The sequence below is a fragment of the Sitophilus oryzae genome, unplaced genomic scaffold (assembly GCF_002938485.1).
Source record: "Sitophilus oryzae breed Bouriz unplaced genomic scaffold, Soryzae_2.0 scaffold_682_pilon_pilon, whole genome shotgun sequence".
NCBI classification, from domain to species: domain Eukaryota; kingdom Metazoa; phylum Arthropoda; class Insecta; order Coleoptera; family Curculionidae; genus Sitophilus; species Sitophilus oryzae.
In genome coordinates this window covers 1,338,271-1,363,183 of record NW_022147287.1, presented here as the reverse complement: position 1 = coordinate 1,363,183, position 24,913 = coordinate 1,338,271, and the positions used below count along the sequence as shown (strand labels likewise).

The window sequence follows — 24,913 nt, the reverse complement described above, 5'->3', positions numbered from 1 at the left end:
TTTTCAGACTTCGCCTTCTGGTGAATGGCACTATCGCGGTTTTGTCTGAGTTGATTCCCAGCCCGACAGTCCTACACCATCTCTCAGTGATACGGAGTCCTCTTTGGATAATATCACACAAGGTGCCTTCATGTTTCCCCCCGAGCGATCATGACTATGTCATCTGACATACCCAATGCAGTGTATTCCCACTAGAGTTATTCATCTAGTAGTTCATCCACCACCAAGCTCCACAGCAAAGGGGAGGTTACTCCACCTTGTGGAGTTCCTTGCGTTGTTTTAACAGCTACAGTTTTGGTGCCCATCTGAGCCTCTGCTGTTCGTGTTGACAGCATTTCCCAAAACCAGCGAATTTCAAACTAGTAAGAAAATATGTAGGTGGCGCCCTCTACAAGTAGGAGTCATATTGACATCAAAATCAAATTTCTCATGTCAAAAAACTCCCAGACCCCAATTTTCATCCAAATATTGACGTTATTTCAGAAATTATTTAGAAAAAATCGAAATAAAAATGAAATTTCTACGCCCTGTATCTCCGAAACTAAGCATTTTAGGACATACATTTATAGGAACTTTTTTAATTATTTTTATCTGCAGAATATGCTGCCGAAGTTTCCGGAATACAGTTCGGACCACCCTGTATATTATTCAGCCCCAATGACAGTATAGCAGCCAAGAGCGGTAATACAAAGGATTAGGGTATTTTTTACAATTTTTTTTTCTTTTAGTATACTTAAGTATTACAGTGTACTTGAGTATTACAGTTACTACCAATGTTTATTTAATATCATTAGTTGATTATCGTTGATAATGTTCATTAACGTTTTTTTTTAATTTAGTATAGAGTATCCAATGCAGTATAATATGACGTTTCACGGTTTTATTCGGACCACCCTGTATAGTGAGAAAATAAATCCGTTAAGTATTTTATCGTAAGTTTATATTAGTGGACCCACGGAATCCGTAACAATATATTAAACATGAAATGAACAAAATTCTTACAGCTTTAGTGTATATTAATAAATAATATTTTCTTGCCTTTAGCTGTGTATTTTTTCTAATTTCGAAAAATCGAAAGTAGAGAAAAATTAAAAAATAAAAAGTAAAAAGAAAACTGTTTTGCTTGTCGTGCTGGGGGGGGAACCAAGCTCCACTCCACAACCGGTTTCTGGGCCTACCCCTTCATCAGGTGGGCTGTCCAGGGGCTGGTTCTCACCGACACGGCAAGCAAAACTTCTTCTATATCAACAGACGATGTCGTAAAGTGTCGGTGAGATATTAGTGCATCTCCCGTCAAAAGATGGTAAAGAGCGTTTTTCGGCCCGCTCAAATATATATGAAATTAACAAAATTCTTACAGCTTTAGTGTATATTATTAAATAATATTTTCTTGCCTTTAGCTGTGTATTTTTTCTAATTGTAATAATGCCGTATCGGTGAGAACCAGCCCCTGGACAGCCCACCTGATGAAGGGTAGGCCCAGAAACCGGTTATGGGAGTGGAGCTTGGTTCCCCCCTTTACGACAAGCAAAACAATTTTCTTTTTACTTTTTATTTTTTTTAAATTTTTTTCTCTACTTTCGATTTTTCGAAATTAGAAAAAATACACAGCTAAAAGCAAGAAAATATTATTTATTATATTAAACATTAGGTAGTGTTCTGCATTGCTTTCGCTGTTTCAGACCCGTTTGTCAGTTAATAGATGCAATTTTATGAATGAAATTATTATGTTTAGGAAATTGAATTCTTAAACACTCCTTGTAATATAATCAACGCACAATTTCTTGATTTAAATCTTAAAGTTTTAAGGACTCGATAATTGTGATACTTGACATTATAGTACACACAAATATGAAACAAGGTAACCCTTAGCAATTATAATAGGTCTTTATTCTGTAACATGAATGCGCTTTATCCCAAAATAAAAGCTTATTAGCACAACGCTACTTACTGCTACCAGGCGACTGGAGTTTCAGCGATTCTCCTTTGCCCTGAGTCACGGTACTGCTAGTCGGAGTTGGCAGTGGCGTAGATGGGTGTTTTGGAGGAGTAGAAGACGGGGTACGATACAACTGAGCCATGGTCATCTGATCCAGGAACGTATCAATTTGTTTTAATGACAGTGCGTTGTGCAGAGTCTCCAAAGGCCTGATTGGTGGGACACCTCCAAATCCTTCTATAGCTATATATAACAATAAATTTAGTTATCAGCAATATACTTTATAATTATCAAAACTTATTTCCGACATAGAGAAATAGTTATTTTTTTATCTAGATATCAATATCTTCCTTTACTCTAGCATTTTATTTACTGGTATCTATATCTTATATTTTTTTGAGGTTTTTTTAACAGAAATAAATTAGTGTTGAAGAAAGAAACTAAAACTTTAAAATAAAGAATAATTGAATATTATTGCAATTATTGTTTTTTCAGAAGAGACATAAATTTTAAATCACCCCTTGTATATTTTTACATCGTTGTATAGAACTTAATATTCCCTTTTGTAATTATGTATCACAAGTGGGTTCTGTTTTTTTTTTAAATCATAGGATACAGGGTGTTCCAAAAAACATGTGCCATCTATCGTGGGGAGGTTCCTCACATAAAAATAAGATTTATTTTTCATATCAACATAGGACCGATTCTGCTTTGTTTCGTAGCTACAGGGTGTTAAAGTTTTAATATTTTTTCGATTTATTATAATTTTCTTCCAAGTACTTTTAGCGTTCCGAATTAAATATCGCAATTTCAGGGTAAAAGTTACTATAAATGCGACATATTTTAAAGCTAAAACATTGCCGACATATTCACCAGGGACCATATCGGGTTATCACCGGAATATTTTTCTAAAGAAAGCATGTACGTCACTGACTTTTTTTCTCTTGTTAGCGAAATAGTGTAAGCAGTTTAATGCCGATTAAAAGTTGTCTCTTGACATTTTGTCGATTTCGGCCTCCTTGATGAGATAAACGCAATTTTATTATTTTGCCTTGATCCAAGTCAATAGTAACTTTAAAAAAAAAATATTAACTTGCGAAAGTTTTAAATAAGTACTCTGTACCGGATGCTAAAACTTTTAAAAATTAGGTATTTTGTAATTATCTTAAATACCATTATTTTTTTACTTGAAATTGCTGTAGGATGGACTAATAGTAATACTACATACCTAATAATAAATTAAGTAAAATATATAATTTATTAATTTTAATTAAAAAAATTACGTTTATCTCATCAAGGAGGCCGAATTCGGAAAAATATCAAGAAATAACTTTTAATTAGCATTAAACGGCCCACACAATTTTGATATCAAACGAAAAAATAACAGTGGCGCACATGTTTTTTTTTGAAAAATATTCCAGTGATAACCCATATGCACGTCCCTGATGAATTTATCGACACTTTTTTAGTATTAAAATATGTAGCACTTATATTAACTTTTACCCTCAAAATTTTATTCGAATCGCTAAAAGTATTTGGAAGAAAAGTATAATAAATCGTATGATTATAAAGACTTTAACACCCTGTAGGTACGAAACAAAGCAGAATCGGACCTATGTTGATATGAAAAATAAATCTTTTTACGTGAGGAATCTCCCCACGAGAGATGACATGTTTTTTAAAACACCATATACAGGGTGTTCCTTAATGACATGCTAATATTTAAGGAGGTGATTGTTGGTATAAAATATGCATGGTGTCTCAGATTTTAATCGGGAAAATTTAATAGACGATAGAACTTAGCAAAAATAAAACAAAAAGTTCATATCAACTTGTAAGATTTAAAGTTTCCTTTTCGAGATACAGGGTACTATATATAATATTAATTACCAATTAGAATTTAATTTTTTTGGCAAGAAGTACGCAAAATAGACAAAAAGTCAGGAGACAAAAAAATTATATTTTTAATTACTAAATCCAAAAATAATATTAAACTTCTAAAAAAACACGTGGCGTGCCTATTTTTTCCTTTAAAATAATTTAACAGTGATGCCCCACCGCCGCCCCTGGCCATTAAACTTAAATCTAATTACATCAAATTAAGTCCCATAGTAAGTATTATAAACGGGTCAAGTTATATCAAAATCGATTAAATAGTTTTTCAAATATCTTAATTTTTCTTTCTTTTTTAAGTAACTTTAACACCCTGTATCTCGAAAAGGAAGCTTTAAATCTTACAAGTTGATATGAACTTTTTGTTTTATTTTTGCAAGTGCTATCGTCTATTAAATTATCCCGATTAAAATCTGAGACACCCTGTATATCTGTAATAAAATCTATTATGAAAAAAAGTTTTTTTTAGAAAAAATCACCGCCCTGTATATTAGAAATTAACATGTTTAGGACATATATTTATATGAAGTTTTTCTCTTAGAATAAGTCCAAGATTCGTGTCCTTAAATATTAGCATGCCATTAAGGAACACCCTGTATATTGAACTATCTCTAAAAAAAATAAAGAAGTACTCACCGGAAGCGCTGGCCGTGCTCGGTATCATATCCCTCAAGTTGGGCGCGCTGGAACTGCCAGATATCACCGCCGTCGAGAACAGGCTGTTGGCACTGCCCCCTATCAGCTTCTTGAGGCCCCCCGGCACCGCGTAGCTCAGACCCATCACCTTAAAGTAGCTCATCTGTCCGGCAATACTGTGTCGATGGCGTTTGGTGGTCTGACAGCCGACGCCGCCGCCGCTGCCCGCGCCTGCGCCGCACTCTGAATTGGAGACGCAAGGGTGTATCACACGGGGGGAGTCGGCGGGGTGAGACATCGAGCGACGCGACGTGAAAAAGGTTAGGAGGCTGGGAGAGGGGGGAGCGCACAGGAGACACGTGGCCCTTGGGTCGTGTTCGGGGTAGATGCTGCGCGGGGGGAAGGGGAACTCGTGCGGCGACAGGTTGCTCTCTTTCGGCAAACTGTCGCTGTACTTCTGCATGAGGAACTCCTTGTCGCAACCGTGTATCCACTCCAGATCCAGTATGTTCGGATCCGAAAAAGACCTGTGCTGTATAACAGACTTTTTCGGAGCGTTCTCATCCATTAACTTAATGTCAGTCTCCAGATTCACCTCCAAAGATGACGAATCGTCATCAATAAACTTACTCTGAAACTTTATATCAGTCAACGGCAATTCGTTGGTACTGCTCAAACGACAAGCGTGTTTCATCTCTAACCCCGACGTAAACAAAGCCAAATTCAACTGAGTCAAAGGAATTTCATTCTTCGACATCTTTCTAACCGGTAAAGGTGAATCTGTAGGCGACTCCAACTCGATAGACCCCGAAATAGGACTTAGAGCTGGTTTTTCGTGTAACGCGGCAAATTCTTGTCTGCGAATACTGGGGGCGACGTAGGTCTCGAGTGGAGAGACGGTTTTGACGGGAGGAGGTTGGTTAGTGGGAGTTGCCGACACATCCGTGGTGTTATGCGCTTTTGGTGCGAGTCAAAACAGAGAGAATAAACACAGTGAGTTTGAGAGAGAGAGGGGGGATGCAAGCGAAGGGATAGGGGGGAAAGAGAAAGAAATAAAAGAAAAATAAGTTAAAATGTACCGTCACCAGGCAAGAAAATAAAAATGAGTAATTTGTATTGGCTCGAATTTCGTTATGAAAAAAGCCTTTAGAGACACTACAAATTAAACGAGACTGTCAACAAAATACACTTGTGATTGAATGAATTGGTTTCTCAGAATATACCATTGTTCGATTATATAAAAGTATAATATTCTCTAGAAAAATTTTGAGCAAGATGTATGGTGATAGGCAAATTATTTTGTGGCTATATATTATTTTATAAAACTTCAGTGGTGAGTATACAAAATAAATTTGAACAAGTTGATCCTTTGCCATCAAAATATATTTTAAAGTTTTTGAAAATTAAGTCAAAAGAACAATATATCTATTAAAAAATATTAATTTTCTTTTTCGGCAATATGTATGATTAGAGAAATATACAAATATTCTATTTTTTGCTCAGTCATATAAAATTGTCAGAATATAATGTAATTTGATTTGTTTGGCACTTTTAAACATTCAATGATATTTTTATGTTGTGAAGAAACTGTCTGTAAAATTATAAAATATATTTTTTTTAGAATTTAGTACATTAAGAATTTGCTAAATAGTAATATAACTTTAAAAACAAAATGAATCTTCCAAATAAGACAAATAGAAAAAGATAAAAGATAGAAGTAAATTCTTCAATGACAGTTAACTTCATATAGTTAACTGTAACTTTATAATACCTTTAATAAAGAACTTTAACTGTTACAGTAAAATTTAAATAAATATAACAATAACATCTATTATCACAGACAGTCAAACTCGTCTGAATCTTTTACATCGTCTCGATTACTCATATCAAATAAAAATAATATTTAAAATCGAACAAATCCTTCATTACAAAACAAAAACATAAAAAACAAAAACATAAAATAACCTAACTACTTTCAAACATTGACGTATTCAGGAAAGTACTACATATTTCAAAGAAGAATAGAAACGTACAGTATAATCTATGTTTCCATAGCTAAACTTAAATAGATTTTTTTGAATTGTCAAAAATTTGATTGATATTGTCGCTGATGCTTTGTAAATTGGCATTTGTACATTAAAGCCGTTTCACATTCCTATGGATGTACAAGGTGTTCCATTTTTATGTGTTTTATAGTGTTTCTCGCTTATGAGTAGAGATACAAAGATGCGGTTTTCACATCAATGAAACTAATGATGCTACACACAGATTTGTCCTAGCCTTCATTTATATATTATTTTTTTAATTTTATTTGCCTTGTTATGAGCTAACTAAAAATATAATATACTTTATACTCATTTTTATAAATAGGGTAAAAATGCATTATTTAATTTTTTTAACACAAATCAACCAAGTTTAAAAGAGTATTATTTTATTTTATTTATTTTAATCATATATATAATTTTGCTTTCCATTGTGTTAATTATTAAACTGCACTGAAAATGAATTGCACAGCTTTTAGGTACCACCCTGTTAAACAGACTTATTGATATATTGATGCACCTCAGCAGTAACCAAAATTTGACGTCGAATAAATTATTCGATTGTTTTAAAAAGTTAAATAATGCATTTATTTATCTTGTGTAGAAAAATAAGTATAGACTAATATTATTAGAAAATTCATAACAAGGCAAATAAAAAAAAATAATTATATACAGGATATCCCATTTAAAAAAACACAAAGTAACACTCAGTTTCCACCTTTCCGGTAAGTTATAAGATAACCATCGTACGAGGGAAGTCAAAAAATACATCAATTCCAAATTCGCCCTGTATTTCAGGAACTAAAAGAACTAGGACAAATCTGTATCTAGCATCTATAGTTTCATAAAAAAAGCAGAAAGAAGTGTAAAACCGCATCTTGTAATTCTACTCATAAACGAGAAACCCTGAAAAAAAAACACGAAAATAAGATACCCTGTACAATCAATTATTTAATTTACGGGGCATTCTAAATTATAGATTATCAAAGATCATATTGTATAGAATAAGCCTAATTCTTTTCATAAGTCTATCTTTTTAAATAGGTACCATATAGCTAGAAAGAAGTAGTATATGCACCTAAAATATACAGGGTGAGTCTTAAATAGGTAGTGTTAACATTTTAACGGTGGTATATTTCGACCCCAGAAACACGTCTATGGTTTTTCTTTCGCGATTTTTTTTATTTTGAATTTTTCGAAAGTAATACATAAGCATAAAGTAAAATAACTCGGTTATTTTGGAATTATTTGAAAAAAAATATAAGGAAATATGTTTCTTTTATGGAGATCTGCCAGCGAGCTATTTAAAACTTACCCTGTATATACTGAAACACAAATTAATAAAGCTACAATGTACCTATTTCAAATTGATAAAGCCGGAATTTGATCAATAACAATTTCGAAATTTACTTAAGATCAAATATATTATACGACTATATTGCTAGTAAAGAGCAGAAATTGAAGCCCAATTTTTGAGATGGAGCTATACAAAATCCACATAATTCGGTCCTTTTCGTTCAACATCTTTGAACTACGCAAGCGTGAGAAGTGCTTCGCCATTAGTTGATTTATTCCATAATAATCAATAAAAGTAGTTTTCTAAGTTTCTATACTCTGATTTTATTCTCAGGTAAGATTTCGACAGACGATGACAGAAGAAAAGCAGATGACGTCCCATACCAATCTATTTTATTTTATTAAAAAAAGTTTCTAATATTTTTTAAGTTAACTATGGATGGATTTAAATATAAATCCGTCATGCGTCGTCTCTTGTTGTTTTTTAACGAGTTTTATTGGTTTATTTCAAAAATGACAGATCATATTTCAATTTTATTGGTTTGACGGAACGATGAACGACAAACGGACGCTGATGCGTATGAACTCGCCTTTAGATTTTTGAGGCTTGTCAAAGTCTTGCCAAATTATAGGTTATAATTTTGTGTCAACTTATAGCTTTGTTCGGGTTCTTGTTATTACCGATTCTGAACCGTCCTAGAACTCTGCAGCGCATGCGCAAATGAAATAATGTCTTCATATTTCCTTCTGCGCATACGCATCACAGTTCTAGGACGGTTCAGGATCGGTAATAAGAGAAACCCGAAGAAAGATTATGTCAAATATCTGCGTTTTGGAAGACGATGCATTTTGATTCGTGTTATTACGTGTGCTTTGTGTCTTTTGAAGTCAAGTGGAGGAAAAATCGAGGAAAAATTAACTGTAGACCCAGAGCACAGTTTAGAGATAATACTCGCTGCCCAGGCAGAAAGTCTTATACGCCAATAAAGTTACCATCAATTAAGTTTGTATACCATCTCGTCGTAGATAAGTGCATCTCGTATATGCTACAAGGATCGTACTAAACATATATTACTGAAGTAGCTGTAAAATATCGACATCACACGATAGTGTGATACACACTAATAGTGTGTAATAGACACATAATTAGTGTGATATGGATTTTAGTGCTGCAGAAAAATGTCAAAAGGTACTGGTTTAAAAAAATTAATTAATTAACCTTTATGATATAAATTTTGTGTTATTATTAATAAAATAGTTTGTTTTATTTATGTTGTTTTATTTATTCCTGTGGAATATTACAAATTTGTATTTGTACATAAGTTATATTGATAAATATAATAATAAATGCGGAAAGTTACTTGAAGCTTGAAAGTCAGAAATAGTTATTTTTTATATTTTTTTTGGTATGTGGTGTTTTGTTCTTGTGTTTAAAAAAAATAACTCGATTACATTTTTTCAGTTTTATACAGTTTTTTCACAATATTTTGAAGTAATCACTTATCAGCCGAATTTTAAATATAATAATTTCCTATTATGCGTTCCAGTTGTACCAACTTATTTCTTTGTAAAATAAAATAAACTATTTTGAAATTAAAATGACAGACACAGCTATCATTGTCAAGGATCTTGTCGCTGGAGAGACTATATCTACCACGTAAATCAATTTACCATCTGATTATTCGCGCCTCTACAAATAAATTTAAATTTAATCTGACATATTTGAACAAAAACAAGAAACGGATAGATGAATATCTAAAATAATAGGTTGAAATAATGCCATTACCAATAAAAAAATAATATATTATACGTTATTAATATTTAGAGATTAAAATAGTGCGCGGGCAGGCGACAGCGTTCAGCGATGAAGTAGACGAATCAGATCGTTTTATTTGCCGCGTGCGCACGAAAATCCTGTTGAACCAAAAGGATAGACTTATACAAGATTGATATTCCTATTTCTTTTCTTTGGTTTCACTTTCCATTCATTGTGTAAATGCGGTACTAGCAATATAGTCTTATAATATATTTTCTTAAGATCTTCTAAACAACATGAGCTGATCTCCTTAAAACGATTGATGATGAACCTTAAAACGCGTATTTGATAAACTATGATGACGTAACGTTGAACTATAACATGAAAATTTAGTCTTAGTATCAAATTCCTCAATACGTCAATGGGTTCAAACACCAACATAAACCAGATATATACCAAAAACTCCATGTCGCATGCGGTCATAGAAAACGAAGCAAAGCAGTAAGAAAAAGATGTAGGATTTAGGACGGCGCTGCACGGGGGAGCTAGGGAGATACACCAAGCCCTAGGGGAAGGACTTGCTGTACCTCCCGTCGATATCGATGTAACGCCAATGGTACACACGGTTTGTCCAGACAGATAAGATGGAAACAACTTGACTTTGCCCATGCTAAGCTAAGCTCGAATTGGTGCAAGTTACGCCAAAACTCGATAATTATGAGAATACTATACTTTAAATAAAATATAAAGAAATAATAAATAAATAAACGATCATAGTATTAATAAGCATATAGGGTATACAACTGAAAGATATTTATATAATTTAATATTTTAACCCAGTGATAATTTTATTCCTTTCAGAGTCTATTATTACTATTATTCATTTTGACTTAATATGAATATTGGACTGTTTTTTAATTAATTACATTTGAAAATTGACAATTTCAGATTTTGGAAGGCAATTCATGTGCCGTAAGAAAGACTCTTAAATCTCTACTAATATATAAAATCCTTAAGTGACTGACTCACTGATTAATCACGATCCTGCGCAAACCACTCAACGTAAGAAGCTCAATTTTGGCATACAGGTTGATTCTAGGGTGTAGAGGTTCGATAAGAACGGATTTTTCGAAATTCCAGCTCCAAGGGGGTGAAACCACCCCACAAATATTACAAATTTTTTATTTAAAAAACGGTCAAGGTTCCGAAAAAACGCTTAAACACGTATATTTTATTTTGTTTTTTACCTATTTTAAGATTTTTTAAAAATGCATACAGGGTGTTTCGAAAAATCTGGTAATTGATTAATCACGATCCTGCTTAAAGCGCTTGACGTAAAAAGCGGATTGACTTTATGGTGTAGAGGTTCGATAAGAAGGGATTTTTCAAACTCGAATTCTAAGGGGGTGAAACCGCCCCCCAAATATTAGAATATTTTTTATTTAAAAACCGGTGAGTTTTTCGGAAAAACTCTTAAACACGTATATTTTATTTTGTTGTTTTACATATTTTAAGATTTTTTAAAAATTTATACAGGGTGTTTCATAAAATATGACCATTGAGTAATCACGATTCTGCTTAAACTGCTTGACGTTTAAAGCTGATTTTTGGCAAACGGATTGACTGTGGGGTGTAGAGGTTCGGAGGGTTTTCTCGAATCTCAAATTCTGAGAGGGTGAAAACGCCCCTCAAATATTACAATATATGTTTTTTAAAAAACGGTTAGTCTTTCGGGAAAACGCTTGGACGCGCATAATTTATTTTGTTTTTTTACATATTTTAAATTTTTTTTTAAAATCATACAGGGCGTTCCAAAAAGTTGGGTAATTGATTAACCGCGATTCTGCTTAAACTGCTTGACGTAAAAAGCGTATTTTTTTGCAAACGGATTTTTCGAAAGTCAAATTCCACCGAGATGAAACTACCCCTCAAATATTACCAAGTTATATAATAATATCGCCATATTGTTTTTTCTCATGCTGACATAAATGTGAGAAAATTTTATCCAGTTTGTATGTTAATGGAAATTCTTGCTTTACTTTATCATCACCATTACAAATGGTTAATTCGACGCGAACGAAGTCGCGGGTACATGCTAGTCAGTACTATGATCGTTTAAAATATATAATTTTTTTACATATTAAAGATCTTTTTTTTTCAACTTGCAACATTTCGTTCACATCCAGCTCCGGCCAAATAGAGGAAACAACTTTAAACAAATAGTGCGATATCTGCCTCCATAACAATAAGGTGATCTGTTTATAACTGTAGGATCTACATACATTTAGAAAGGAACAAAAAATAAACAAATCTACGATTCAGAGCAAGATAGAAAATTGACAAAATATTATGGACTATAAATAAATTATTAATATTATTTTGCAGTAAAAAAATAGCCTGTAACCTTAAAAAAGCCTGTAAAAGTAATGATGTCATCAAAATAACCTCTCATTTTATTGTTGATGAACACAATTTTTGTCTGACGTAGCTAACGTAGCTGTCAAAACAATCGTTCATGTTCGTTTATGAATAAAATAAGAGGAAATGCTATAAATTGTAACATTATAAATAATGTATGAATTGAAATGGTCGGTATATTTGTTACCCACAAAATTATTTAAAAAAAAGCACAGATGTGAAAAAATTACTCGGCACGAACAAAATCAAGTTGTATGCACGGTGTAGAATAAAATAGTTTTTAATAGAACTGAAAAAGTTTAAAAATCTCTTTAAAACTTAAAAATTAAAATATATAGGTACAGCCCTAATATAACGATTTAATAATTACACCCCAGAATATCAATGTAAAGTTGATAAATTATATAAAAATTACCGTAAAATAGTGCAGTTTTAACTTTGATAATGCATTGGATTTTTTTGTCTTAAGAGAAAACAAACAAAATATAAAGAAATTTAGTTAAGAAAAAATCCTGAAACGTAGGCAGTAAAATATCTGAACTTACTAATAATTATTTTGTTATTAATATAGATTAATTTATAATTTATTAGTTTAATATGTACAAAATGTTTCGCTAAGAATGGTACTCAACACTTCAGAAACATTCTTTTATAAATATGCGCTAAAAAACTATTGTGAGTTAGGTTCGAGGAAATATTCTGAAATATACTTTCAAATTACTAGAGGCACAACTATTGTCACTAAAATATACAGGGTGGTCCGAACTGTATTCCGGAAACATTGGCAGCATATTCTGCAAATAAAAATAAGTAAAAATGTTCGTATAAATTTATGTCCTAAAATGCTTAGTTTCGGAGATACAGGGTGTAGAAGTTTCATTTTAATTTCGATTTTTTCCAAATAATTTCTGATGTAACATCAATATTTGGATGAAAATTGGTGTCTGGGAGTTTTTTGGCATGAGAAATTTGATTTTGATGACAATATGACTCCTACTTGTAGAGGGCGCCACCTACACAGATTTTTTAACCGGTTTGAAGTTTAATAACTTTTCGTCCGTACCTGTATAAAACTACTGAGTAAAAAATGTGTATTTATTTTTTTAACAGACAAAAAGTCTCTTTGTACAAATCGTTACGTAATTATTCTCGAGATATTTGGAATCGAAATTATTAATACCTGCCATCACTGACTTAAATTAAACATGTAAAAATAGTTATTAGACTGAAATCATAAATTTGAAATGTTTTTGTACTAAAAGTTCAACACAGAACCTGTTTATAATCATGTTTTCGAAGAAAATTTTATAATTTAAAAAAATACAAAAATCCCAAATTTATCGTTTCAGTCAAATAAAACTATCTACTTATATGTTTATTTTTTGTCAATAATGACATGTATTTACTGTTTCCATACCAAGAGACATTTTTTACGTAGAAAATCACGGAAATGTATATTTTTTCACTTAGTAATTTTATACAGTTACGGACAAAAAGTTATTAGTCTTCAAAACAGTTAAAACACATGTATGTGGCGCCCCCTACAAGTAGCAGTCATATTGACATCAAAATCAAATTTCTCATGTCAAAAAAACTCCCAGACACCAATTTTCATCCAAACATTGACGTTACTTCAGAAATTATTTGGAAAAAATCGAAATAAAAATGAATCTTCTACACCCTGTATCTGCGAAACGAAGCATTTTACACTCATTTATACGGAGTTTTTTATTTATTTTTATCTCCAGAATATGCTGCCGGGGTTTTCGGAATACAGTTCGGACCACCCTGTATATCTGGATAATTATTTTAGCATTACTGGTAGGATATCAAATACCTGAACAGATCTATAATTCCATAGCCATTATACGGCATTATTGGAACTTTTTCTGTCCTAACTACAGACTTGTTCTAGAATGCAAAGACCACAAGGGCAACGAAAAAGAAGATGAAATGACCAAATAAGGCTCATTCACGTCATTCATATTCCGAAGTCCTTCTACGGTGCAACGAAGACATTTACGAAAATGCCACAAAACATTGGAGGGCCCATAACATGACCTCCAGAAAAAAAACTCACCAAGCAAAGACAGCAAAACTGCCAAAACTGTAGTAGGTCTATTAAGAGGCTGGATGTAATCGGATATCTCGTGAATAAGATAAAAATATTACTACATTGTATGTCAATGCGATAGCCTAGAACGTGTGCAGTTTCAAATCATTGGCAAAAAGCTATATGGAAAGTTCAGTCTACAAGTTATTAGACTTTTTGAAAACTACACTACTGAATAATTTATTATCGAGATAAGAAGACAAAAAAATAAAAGATGGCAGTGAAGTAGGTCAATATCCACCTTATAAAACATATCTATCTAAGGGTGTATTCCGTTGCTTACCTTGGTTATGGTTTTATGTTCCGTTTGTGTCAGTTTCCTGAAAGTTTTCTTATTACGAAACACGGTTCCTGAAAAATTCGGTTATAACTGTCACCAAACTATCCAGCGCGAGAAGGCCGGTTCATGGCTGGTTCTTCTGGTTTTGTTGGTCAATCAATGTCATTTATGTGACAGAAATCAAGCAAATATTGAAAGTTCGAGTGAAATTCTCATTTAATTTTTAGAATTTGTAATAATATTTTGTATTTACATCCAAAAGCAATGGAGGTAGGCAGTAAAGGTAAATAAATTTCATTAATTAAATAGAATGACTTTTTAGGACCAATTAAACTTATCATGCAGCCATTGTTTCTTATAGTCAGGAACATTTAAAGAAAACATGAAAAACAAGACAACAAGTAATCGTGAATGTTTTGTAAGCTATAAAAATATAAATATTAATTAGATTTTTTTTATTTATTATTGATCTGTTTTAATATTGGACCTGCAAATCTTCACTTGAGCTGTCTAACGAGTTTAACAGTTTATTAATAAAGTACTTTTCAATATTAAACTCCATTGAAAAGAAGAAGCAAACGTAAAAACCGAGAATAGGTGCATTAAAAATGCATAAAAGATAAATTTTATAATAGAGGTATTGAAATTTAGAAAACGTCAACATTTGACGTTTCCAGTATTTTACCAAACCGTTCCGTATCAAACCGATGTTTTTCAGGAACCGCTCTTTACCGTAGTTTACCGGTCTGGTTCGCCTGGTTTTGCAACGGAATACAGCCTTTATAATATACATTTTAGTCATACAAGACTTTATAATATACATTTTAGTTGCGTCCTCTAGAAGTCCACTAAAATATAGTTTCCAGCATTTCCCATAGACGTTTTAATAATATTTTCTTAACGGCATGTCTTTAACAAGAATACTTTTTAAGAGTGAGCCAAGTGTCATTCATAGCGAAGGGACAATACTCTTTTAATAGAAACAAAAAAAAATAAAAAAAAAACTATTTAGTAATAAATCCTCTATAATCTATTATCTTGACTATTGCCTTATTTAATATACTATTTTTAATAAAATATATAGAATATCGTGGTAAATGTCAGGATGTAACGTCAAATAACGACAAATAACAAAAAAAAAGAACACTGCACCGTCGGATTAGAGACAGCTCGAAAAACAAACCGCAATTAGCTGGACGCTTCAAGGACATACCTGTGCTGTTAACGGCGTCCAGACTCTGGTGTAACTTTTCGGCTGCCCAAATAAATTCAATCTCGTTAAACTAATGTATGCCCAACCCTCACAACCTGTTACTTCGTTAGTATTTTTGTTTCTAAGAAATCCCTACTAATTTAGTAATGTTAGTTAGCTAAATCAATATTTAATAAGTGAAAAAGTGAGCTATTAAATCTGTACTAAATTTTGAGAAAGACCCTGCTGCAAAAATATATATTTAAATCTATTTCAATAACCTTTTTTATATGAAAATTAGTACAATAGAATTTCATGTAATTTGCGTATACTGTTTTACAAAGACTAACTAATTTATAATATTGTAATAAAGACTGAGTATAGTGTGTCTAGCAAAAAGAACGAATGAAAGTAGATAGTAGATGGTGTCTGTTATGTTAATTCATAAGTAGATGACATTTTCTGTAATTTTTTTAGATGCCGTCTGTTGAAATCCTATATTCCCTAACTAAACAGACTATGATTATAGTTTCTGAGATGATTTGTTATAAAAAAAGGTTTATAATCTGCACGTCGAAAAATATCTCCTTTGAGAGTAAAGAGAGTATGGCACCCCATGGCACTGACTAGTAACTAGTAATAATAAATTTTCAATAGTCTCACTATAACCTAAAATTAATAATGTTATAAGCTTCATTCAGAACCTCAAAATTAGTGGAATAAGTTAAAAAATACAATTAAAATTAATAAAATATCCTATCAACCCTAGATCATTTATATAGTTACGTGGATGCCATACGATTAGCATTAAAAACGATGTCCCCAACACCACGACATGCCATTTTCAAACCTTCCTTGTTGCATTTATGAAACGTTCAGTAGGTCTGTCTTTCCCGAGGACCTTAATTTGCGTTATGCGCATTGAAATTTGTAAGTATTTCCAAAATAATCACAATTTTATACAGTTCATTGGTTTAAAAAGTACAAATTATACATTGTTATGGAAACCAACTTTTCATTGTCATCATATTGTCATAATCATATATCATAATCTTATTTCCGTTTATGTTCCATTGTGTAACCCTTTGAATAAGAAGACTAAGGAAGGAGCATATCAAAAATCTTAGGTACACCGCGATGGGCCTCAAATATGGCCGACTTAAATTCCGGTTTATCAGTGTCGTTCTAATTTTATTTAAAAAATGTAAAACTATGATGTAGGGTAGACGTGGGGTAGACTCAATAATTTGTTGTTTTATTTTACGTTGTGAATAAATGTTGGTAGTTATTAAAATTGTTATAAAAATATATAATTCTAATAAAATGATAAGTTATAATAAGTATTTATTAACACAAACATCCGATACGCTACTGAAGCAGGTAAGTCAAATTAACGTATCTAAATTCTTTGACATCTAATCTTTGACAAGTAATAAATAAAAGCTAAAATGCAAGAAAAATATATAATTTAGTTAATTTAAGTGAATTTCATAAATGATCGGTTTACTACACGTATGTATATTATATAGTCACTTACTAGCGAAAAGTTGTTCCATTATTTCACTCAATTTTTGCCGAGATCTACCGCACGCTACACAACCAACTATTTTAGAGTCTTTTTCGATAAATCGCGATAGTGTCACTGTTAATTTAAGTTCTGCCACAATTTCCATCTAGATTTACTACCTTTATACAACTATCAGTACTAGAATAAATAATAAATAACATAAAATCAGCTCCGTAAAGACTGACAAATCCACAAAATTTCAAATCAAATTCAAATGTGTCAAATGAATCGTCAAACAGAACTGTCAAGGATCCCCACCCTAGAGAGCTTTTATGGTGCCTTTTCTGCCCACCATGCATGAATACATGGATATCATTATGCTCCTTCCTTAGTCTTCTTATTCAAAGGTGTAACCATATACAAACTTTAATATAAAATTAACTAATACAGGGTGTCCCACTTAAGAGGGATACAAGCCAATATCTTGGTTGTTTGTCGAGCGATCTTTTTCATTTTTGGCAGGAGGCTGTACTTAAACAAAATTCTGAAGTTTTTTTATTCTAGGAGTTACAGATGCCCGACACACTATTGTCGGACCCTGTATAGACTATAAAATTCAAAATGTCCCCTAATTTTTTATACAGGGTGTCCCACGTAAGATGGATACAAGCCAATATCTTGGTTGTTTGTTGAGCGATCTTTTTCATTTTTGGCAGGAGGCTGTATGGCTATAAGACGTACATTTTGCCCAGGATAAGAAATGCGAATCCTCATAGACGTACGTTTTAATGGTGTTTGCTATTTTTCGAGTCAAGAGTAAACTACCCTTAGGACAGTATTTATTTCAAATCTGATAAATTATATTGAATCTTCCACCCAAGATACTTAAGTTCTAATTTTGATAAATATTTATACAGGGTGTGTTATTAAAATAAGACATTTTTATTTTTATTAATATTTTTTTAAGTACTCCATAATAATTAAGATACGATACAAAAAAACTAAATATTTTCAATTTATTTACAAAAAAAAAATTTTTAAGTTTGCTAATACAAATGAATAAAATGAGTTACAAAATAATTTAAAAATCCAGTTCTCAATGGAATCTGAAATATGATTTTTATTCGTTTTATTGAAGAATATTTTAAAAATCCAAATAGTTATTTAAAACAATCACTATTAACTTTGAAAAATATGCTCTAAACAAAGATTTATAAAACTATAATGAACTAAAAGTCAACATCTTCGACCATCTTAGACTAAACTTAAATCGATTATTAATTGATAATTGGTTATTGATAATAAACCAATTGTTTATCCAGTGGCGTTGTAACTACTTAAAAAAAATAATAAAAATAAAAATGTCTTATTTTAATGACACACCCTGTATCAATATTTATAAAAATTAGAACTTAACTATCTTAAGTAAGGAGGATTCAATATAATTAATCAGATTTTAAATAAATACTGTCCTAAGGGTAGTTTACTCTCGACTCGAAAAATATCAAACCCCATTAAATCGTACGTCTATGAAGTATCGCATTTCTTATCCTGGGCAAAATGTACGTGTTATAGCCATACAGTCTCCTGCCAAAAATGAAAAAAGTCGCTCAACAAACAACCAAGATATTGGCTTGTATCCGTCTTAATGGACTTAAACTGGGACACCCTGTATAACTGTATATGTGTGTAACATGTGTGTGACGGCGACTCTTGTTTTTTGTGTTTTTTATTTTAAAAATTGTATTAATTACTCTTTTATCGATCGCTTTTATATAGCCAAAGATGCAAGTGTGTTCAGTGCGAAGTTAATTTTAAGTTTTGTGAAATTATATTTTTTTTCGTTGGACTTAAATACTCGTAAAAATGACTAGAAAGTGTTTGGTGTGAAGAAGTTCTAATATAAAGGTCCCCGAATTATCTTTTCATGTTCAAGTAAAGTAATCAGTTGTTCTTTTATTTATATTAAACCACATGCATACTTTTTAGTTAGAAGTTTTCCTAAGAATATTGATATTCGCTTGAAGTTGCTAAATGAATTTTTTATATAACTTAATTTTTTGTGACATTATACATTCAATTTATTGTTCAAATATACTATGCATTTTACAAATTAAATTTTTAAAATTAATATTCAAATTTGGCGCGTGAACGATAGGTCCTCGACAAGGATAGATAGAGTAGAAGCACCGCGTGTGCAACAAAGAAGGAGGATAAATGTAAGTCGTTGATATGTTTGCGACAGTTTCCATAGTGATTTACGTATCCACGTCAGTATATATTATGCTAGCAACAGCTTGCGGTAGTCAATTGTATCAATAGAGAAAGCCTAATAATAAGCTTATAAAAGAACCAACTTTTTTTGTCAACGAAGGCCGTTAAAAACTGACTTTAGTAGATTTTTCGACAAATTACATGAAATTCTATTCGATTCTTATACCAAAACCAACCGAGATATTCCCATCTCATTAAAATGCACAGCACACTGATTCCTATTTTACCTTTTCCTTTTTGGGGACTTTTATGATCGTAGCTCTTTGATCTCGGCTCGGGTTCGGGACTGATCGCTCTATTGCCGAAACACCTTCCTCCTCTTTGAGTCGCCTGATTGGCCAGTTCTTCATTCAGACATTTGGCTAGGTGCATGGCTTCGTGTCCGCTCACCGTGTGTGAGTTTCTACGTAAAGAAAAACAAAAAAGATATGTTCGAGTTATTGGTGATAATGAGAGATAAATAAAACGTAATCCAATAAAAACAACGCTCCGGAAGACATAGAAATAATATTCCAGATATATTATAATCCAGTGTTTGAAAATATTTTTATTATCAAGAATTTTGTTTTTTTCACAATTTTATAAAAAGTATTAATCAAAATCTAACATTTAAAAAATTTTATAAAGTAAATTTTTATCAAAGCCACCTCATGATCTTTGTCTGGTATTTTAAAGCTGAAAACCCCATATACCGATTTGGTCATTATAGAAGTTTAGTCTGTATTTTAACGTGTAAGACAGAGAATAATATAAATGACCGGTTGACAGACAGAGAGACAAAATCAAAAGCGGCATACAGTGTTGCCGGTTTTTACGTCTGTAGGAAAATTTGTGTAAAACTATTTTAAAAACTTTCATGTATACTATTGAAATGAAAATAATTATCTAAGCTAAATACCGTAAGATCGAATAAAAAAGGCGTCAGCGATGGCTATGAAATGACGATCGATGACATTTCCCATATAATTTTACATATAAAATGACAGCGATCTTCATTTCATAGCCATCGCTGACGCCGTTTTTAGTCGATCATACGGTATAATCTATTACATCTGCAGTAAAATGAGTAACTAATTGTGAGAAATAAGGTTCCAACCCTAGATGCAACATTTTCCATAAAAGCCTACGTGTGCGGTTTGAACTTTTGATGCAAAATCCGGCAATACCGCATAGAAGAAATGTATCAAGCCAACTTTTATCTCTTTTTAAATATTAACTATGAACTATTGGTTTGGACTCTTATACATTTGATTTTATATTAAGCTGCCTACATCACTCGGCTGTCCAAAGGAGAAATAGTATATGCATCTTATAAATATAATTTTTAACATATACGTATACAGGGTGGTCGGACCTGTATTCCTGAAACTTCGGCAGCATATTCTGCAGATAAAAATAAGTAAAAAAGTTAAAAAGTCACGAAAATGTATATATTTTGACACAGTTGTTTGATACAGGTACGGACGAAAAATTATTACTCTTCAAAGTAGTTAAAACACATGTAGGTGGCGCCCCTACAAATAGGAGTCATATTGGCATCAAAATCAAATTTCTCATGTCAAAAAACTTCCAGACACCAATTTTCATCCAAATATTGACGTTACTTTAGAAATTATTTAGAAAAAAACGAAATAAAAATGAAATTTTAGACCCTGTATCTCCGAAACTAAGTATTTTAGGACATACATTTATACAAACTTTTTTACTTATTTTTATATGCAGAATATGCTGCCGAAATTTTCGGAATACAGTTCGGACCACCCTGTATAGTAAACGAGTGATTATTCTCATACAAAACACATGAAAAATAATATAAATGACAAAATTTGCCATTTTTTGTTATGACGTACAACCTTTCAATTTGTGTAACAAAGAATGTTATCAGTTAAAACGTCGTCAGAAAGAGATGATAGCGAATACTTTTAAGATTTTGTAGATTTTCTTACAGCGCAAGTGTAAGTGCGAAATACTCAATGGACTTGTTTGAAGAGATGGCCACAGAGGTATAATATGTAGTTGTAAATAAATATTATTTCTATGCCCACTGGTCATTAATATTTTGTATAAAGGTACAGTACCCTATTGGTATAGGCGCGCTAGTTTTAATAAATCTCCCCGTGCGTGTGTAAGTATACGCATCAGGAAAGTCTTCCGGTGACAAGTTATTCTGAGGCGTCGATTCCAAAATACTCGGAGGGTTCCCACAAAAAACTTCTCTTCTTCTATAACGGAAATTTCTCCTTCCTCCGCTATAGGCTGATTCTTATTCTCTTCTGGCGTTGCGGTAGCTGAAGTATTTACACTCTTAAATCATAAAGAATATACGTTGAATTTTGTTATTATGTAGGACTTATTAATTTAATTTCTTACAGAACTCTTACTAGCCGCAGATTCATTCCTGGAATGCGGTCTAAATCCTGGACCAGGCGGAAGGTTCTTCTGGACGCAACAGTTAACTCCTGGACTGAAATGGAGCTCTATATGAAACCGTTCCTCGCTGCAGGGGTCTTTGGTAGGGTCTTCATACAACATTATCACTATCTGAGACATGTAGTTCAGTTCTGAAACCATTGAAACGTATTCCATGGCCCTGCGCCATTGTTCGTCTTTGATTACCTAGAATAAAAGTTGACAAGAAACGTATTTAAGTGTACCTAGCTAAAAGTGTGAGCTGGACCACTGCTATGATTGCTAACAGCCATAGAATAAATAAATAACGCTTTATTGTACAAAAAGCCAAAATAGCTTCATCGACAAAGCATTTACAAGACAAACAAAAGCTCAACAAATATACAAATAATAAAAAATATCATACAATACAAATCATACAATTCAAAAAATTTGCGTCATTAAAATTACAAATAGAACATAATATGGACATTGCAGAACACAAAAAAAGACATATCAATAAAATTTTACAATGGGAAAATTGTACATGGATATAATCTTTTAAGAGTTATAAAATATTAAATACTAGACTTTTAACCAGTGTCTGAGACGATCAAAATTTTAAAATTCAAAATTGTTCATGATTAAACATCATCAGAAAAGTCATTTACCGCATATAGGGCCCTCTCCAATAAGTATAATTTGAGAGCTTTGCGAAATGCGGGAAAGAATGAAAGCAACTTGATATTCAAAGGCAGATGATTATACATTTTTTTTGGCATTGTACAGTATTGAGCCTTTACCTAGTTCTGAGCTCGGGGTTGGTAGATAAAGATCGTGCTCCGCATTTCTAAGCGGATAGTTGTGAGCTGGCCTTTTGGGAATAGCAGATATGTGCTTGCGGATTAAGCAAACGGATTCAAAAATGAATAAAGAACGAAGAGTCAGTATTTTGAAATTTTTAAAGAAATTCTGGCAGTGAGTTCTACTGTTCAGTCCCAATAAATATCGAACTGCTCCCTTTTGAAGTTTGAAAATACGATCAAATTTTGTTGCGCAGCAAGTACCCCAGAATGGAAGGGCACAACGAAGAAAGGGCATAATAGGCTATTCTAGAGGTTGATAAGTTAAGTTCCTTACAAACTGATATTAGCGCAAAACAGGCAGCGCTTAGTTTCTTTGATAAAACTTCGATGTGCCAGTCCGATTTTAACAAAGTCCTAAGAATTTCACAGAGTCCACGACGTCAATAGTGGTGTTATTAAGTACAAAAGGTTGTATAGTACTTTTATATGTATAATATTGAAATTTTATAGTATTATTAATGTGAAAACGTACTATAAACATATTTTTCACTTTTTAACATAACAAGGAGTCGAAATAAACTGCCCGATTTTTTATTACTAAATTTAAAGAAAAACTTGCGCGACTACTTGACTATAATTTGGATTGCCTGGTTTATTTAGAAACTTTTTCCCTTTCGCATTTTTTTATAAAACTTATCGATTTGAAATTAAAAAAAAATAATATATAAATCAATACGCCCAAAAGAATTTATTTTAGAAAAGGAATTTTGTTGGTTGCTTCCAAACAGTTTTATTTCATAGTCGTACCATAAACTTTGGTACCACTGATATCGAAGATGGCCGTCTCAGATACTGGTTTTTGTCAAAGCTCTGCTGTTTCCAACTGTCCACTTAGCACAAACTTAATATAAAAAGTTCGATATTCATTACTTACATCTAAAAGTCCTCCGTGTCTCAAAACAGTAATCAGAGAATGTATATGGCTCTCGCTGGTAAAATACAATCGAGTTCTAACGTGTCTTCCAGGACTGGACACGCCATGCGAGTATCTCGGGTTCAAACGATTCACAGTCTCTTCACCCATTTCTTCAATGTTCCTTTGAAGGTCTGCCTTTATCTTCTTTAACAATGGCGTGCAAATACCTTGGCTAATCGTCAGTTTCTCCTGACCCGTTAGTCCATATTCCTAGACAAAATTTGAAACCCTAGTTTTAAAGCTAGTATACATTAACATGACATGCAGAAAATGCAGTTTCTTGTTACAATGTAAATTTTTTTACAATTTTCTTTACACAACTTTCTCACAACACTAAAAGGGTCACTTATTGCAGGAAGAGGGTCACCCCTTGCAGGAAGTCTGTTATTAGAAATAAGAATTGAAATAAAAATAAAAAATACAGAATAGAAAATATACAAAGTTGTTTGTATGTATATTAAGTAAATTATCTATAACTATATACAAGGTGTCAAAAAAATAGTGTATCAAACTTCAGTGGATACACTATTATTTATTCTATCGACATTTGCCTTGGCATATAAAATATGTGTAATAATGCCAAATTTCAAACTGTATTCCGGAAACTTCGGCAGCATATTCTGCAGATAAAAATAAGTAAATAAGTTTGTATATAAGTATGTCCTAAAATGCTTAGTTTCGGAGATACAGGATGTAGAAGTTTCATTTTTATTTCGATTTTTTCCAAATAATTTCTGAAGTAACGTCAATATTTGGATAAAAAGACATTTTAATGTAGAAAATCACGGAAATGTATATATTTTCACTCAGTAGTTTTATACTGAAGTAGTTTTATACTGCGGAACACTGTATAAAGAAAAAGATCCTCAGCCTAGTTGCTCTTTCCACAGTGATATAATTAATGAAGAACCAGATATACTGAAATAGGAAATTGAAGCAGCAATAAAAAACCTAAAACATCATAAAGCCCCGGGACCAGATCACATCACGGCCGAAATGCTCCAAGCGTCGGGAGATTTTGGTGTGGACATCTTGCACAAGTTATGTAATATGATATGGCATAATCACCAATGGCCATCAGATTGGACCGATTGTTCCATAATAACCATCCACAAAAAAAGATCTCCAGCCAAATGGAGACAACTTTCGTACCATTGCGCTAATTTCACATGCCAGTAAGATTCTTCTTCATATCATTAACGAAAGGTTAAAACCGTATATTCAACCACAAATCCCTCCAGAGCAAGCAGGATTCACAAAAGGTCGAGGAACACGTGAACAAATTTCTCATGTAGAAAAACGACCAGAAACCAATTTTCATCCAAATATTAACATTCCTTCAGAAATTAGTTGGAAAAAATCGAAATAAAAATGAAACTTCTACACCCTGTATTTCC

At 32.3% G+C, this 24,913-nt stretch overlaps 1 protein-coding gene across 1 annotated transcript in view; it reads right to left on the bottom strand.

Moving 5' to 3' along the window:
- LOC115888021 (inositol hexakisphosphate and diphosphoinositol-pentakisphosphate kinase) overlaps nt 1-24,913 on the bottom strand; it is an 80,373-nt gene that overhangs the window by 15,255 nt on the left and 40,205 nt on the right. The window contains 8 exon segments of the mRNA XM_030907587.1: nt 1,952-2,182; nt 4,469-5,425; nt 15,587-15,628; nt 19,574-19,749; nt 21,425-21,555; nt 21,558-21,650; nt 21,717-21,962; nt 23,475-23,726. Coding sequence (XP_030763447.1) covers nt 1,952-2,182; nt 4,469-5,425; nt 15,587-15,628; nt 19,574-19,749; nt 21,425-21,555; nt 21,558-21,650; nt 21,717-21,962; nt 23,475-23,726 — 2,128 coding nt within the window.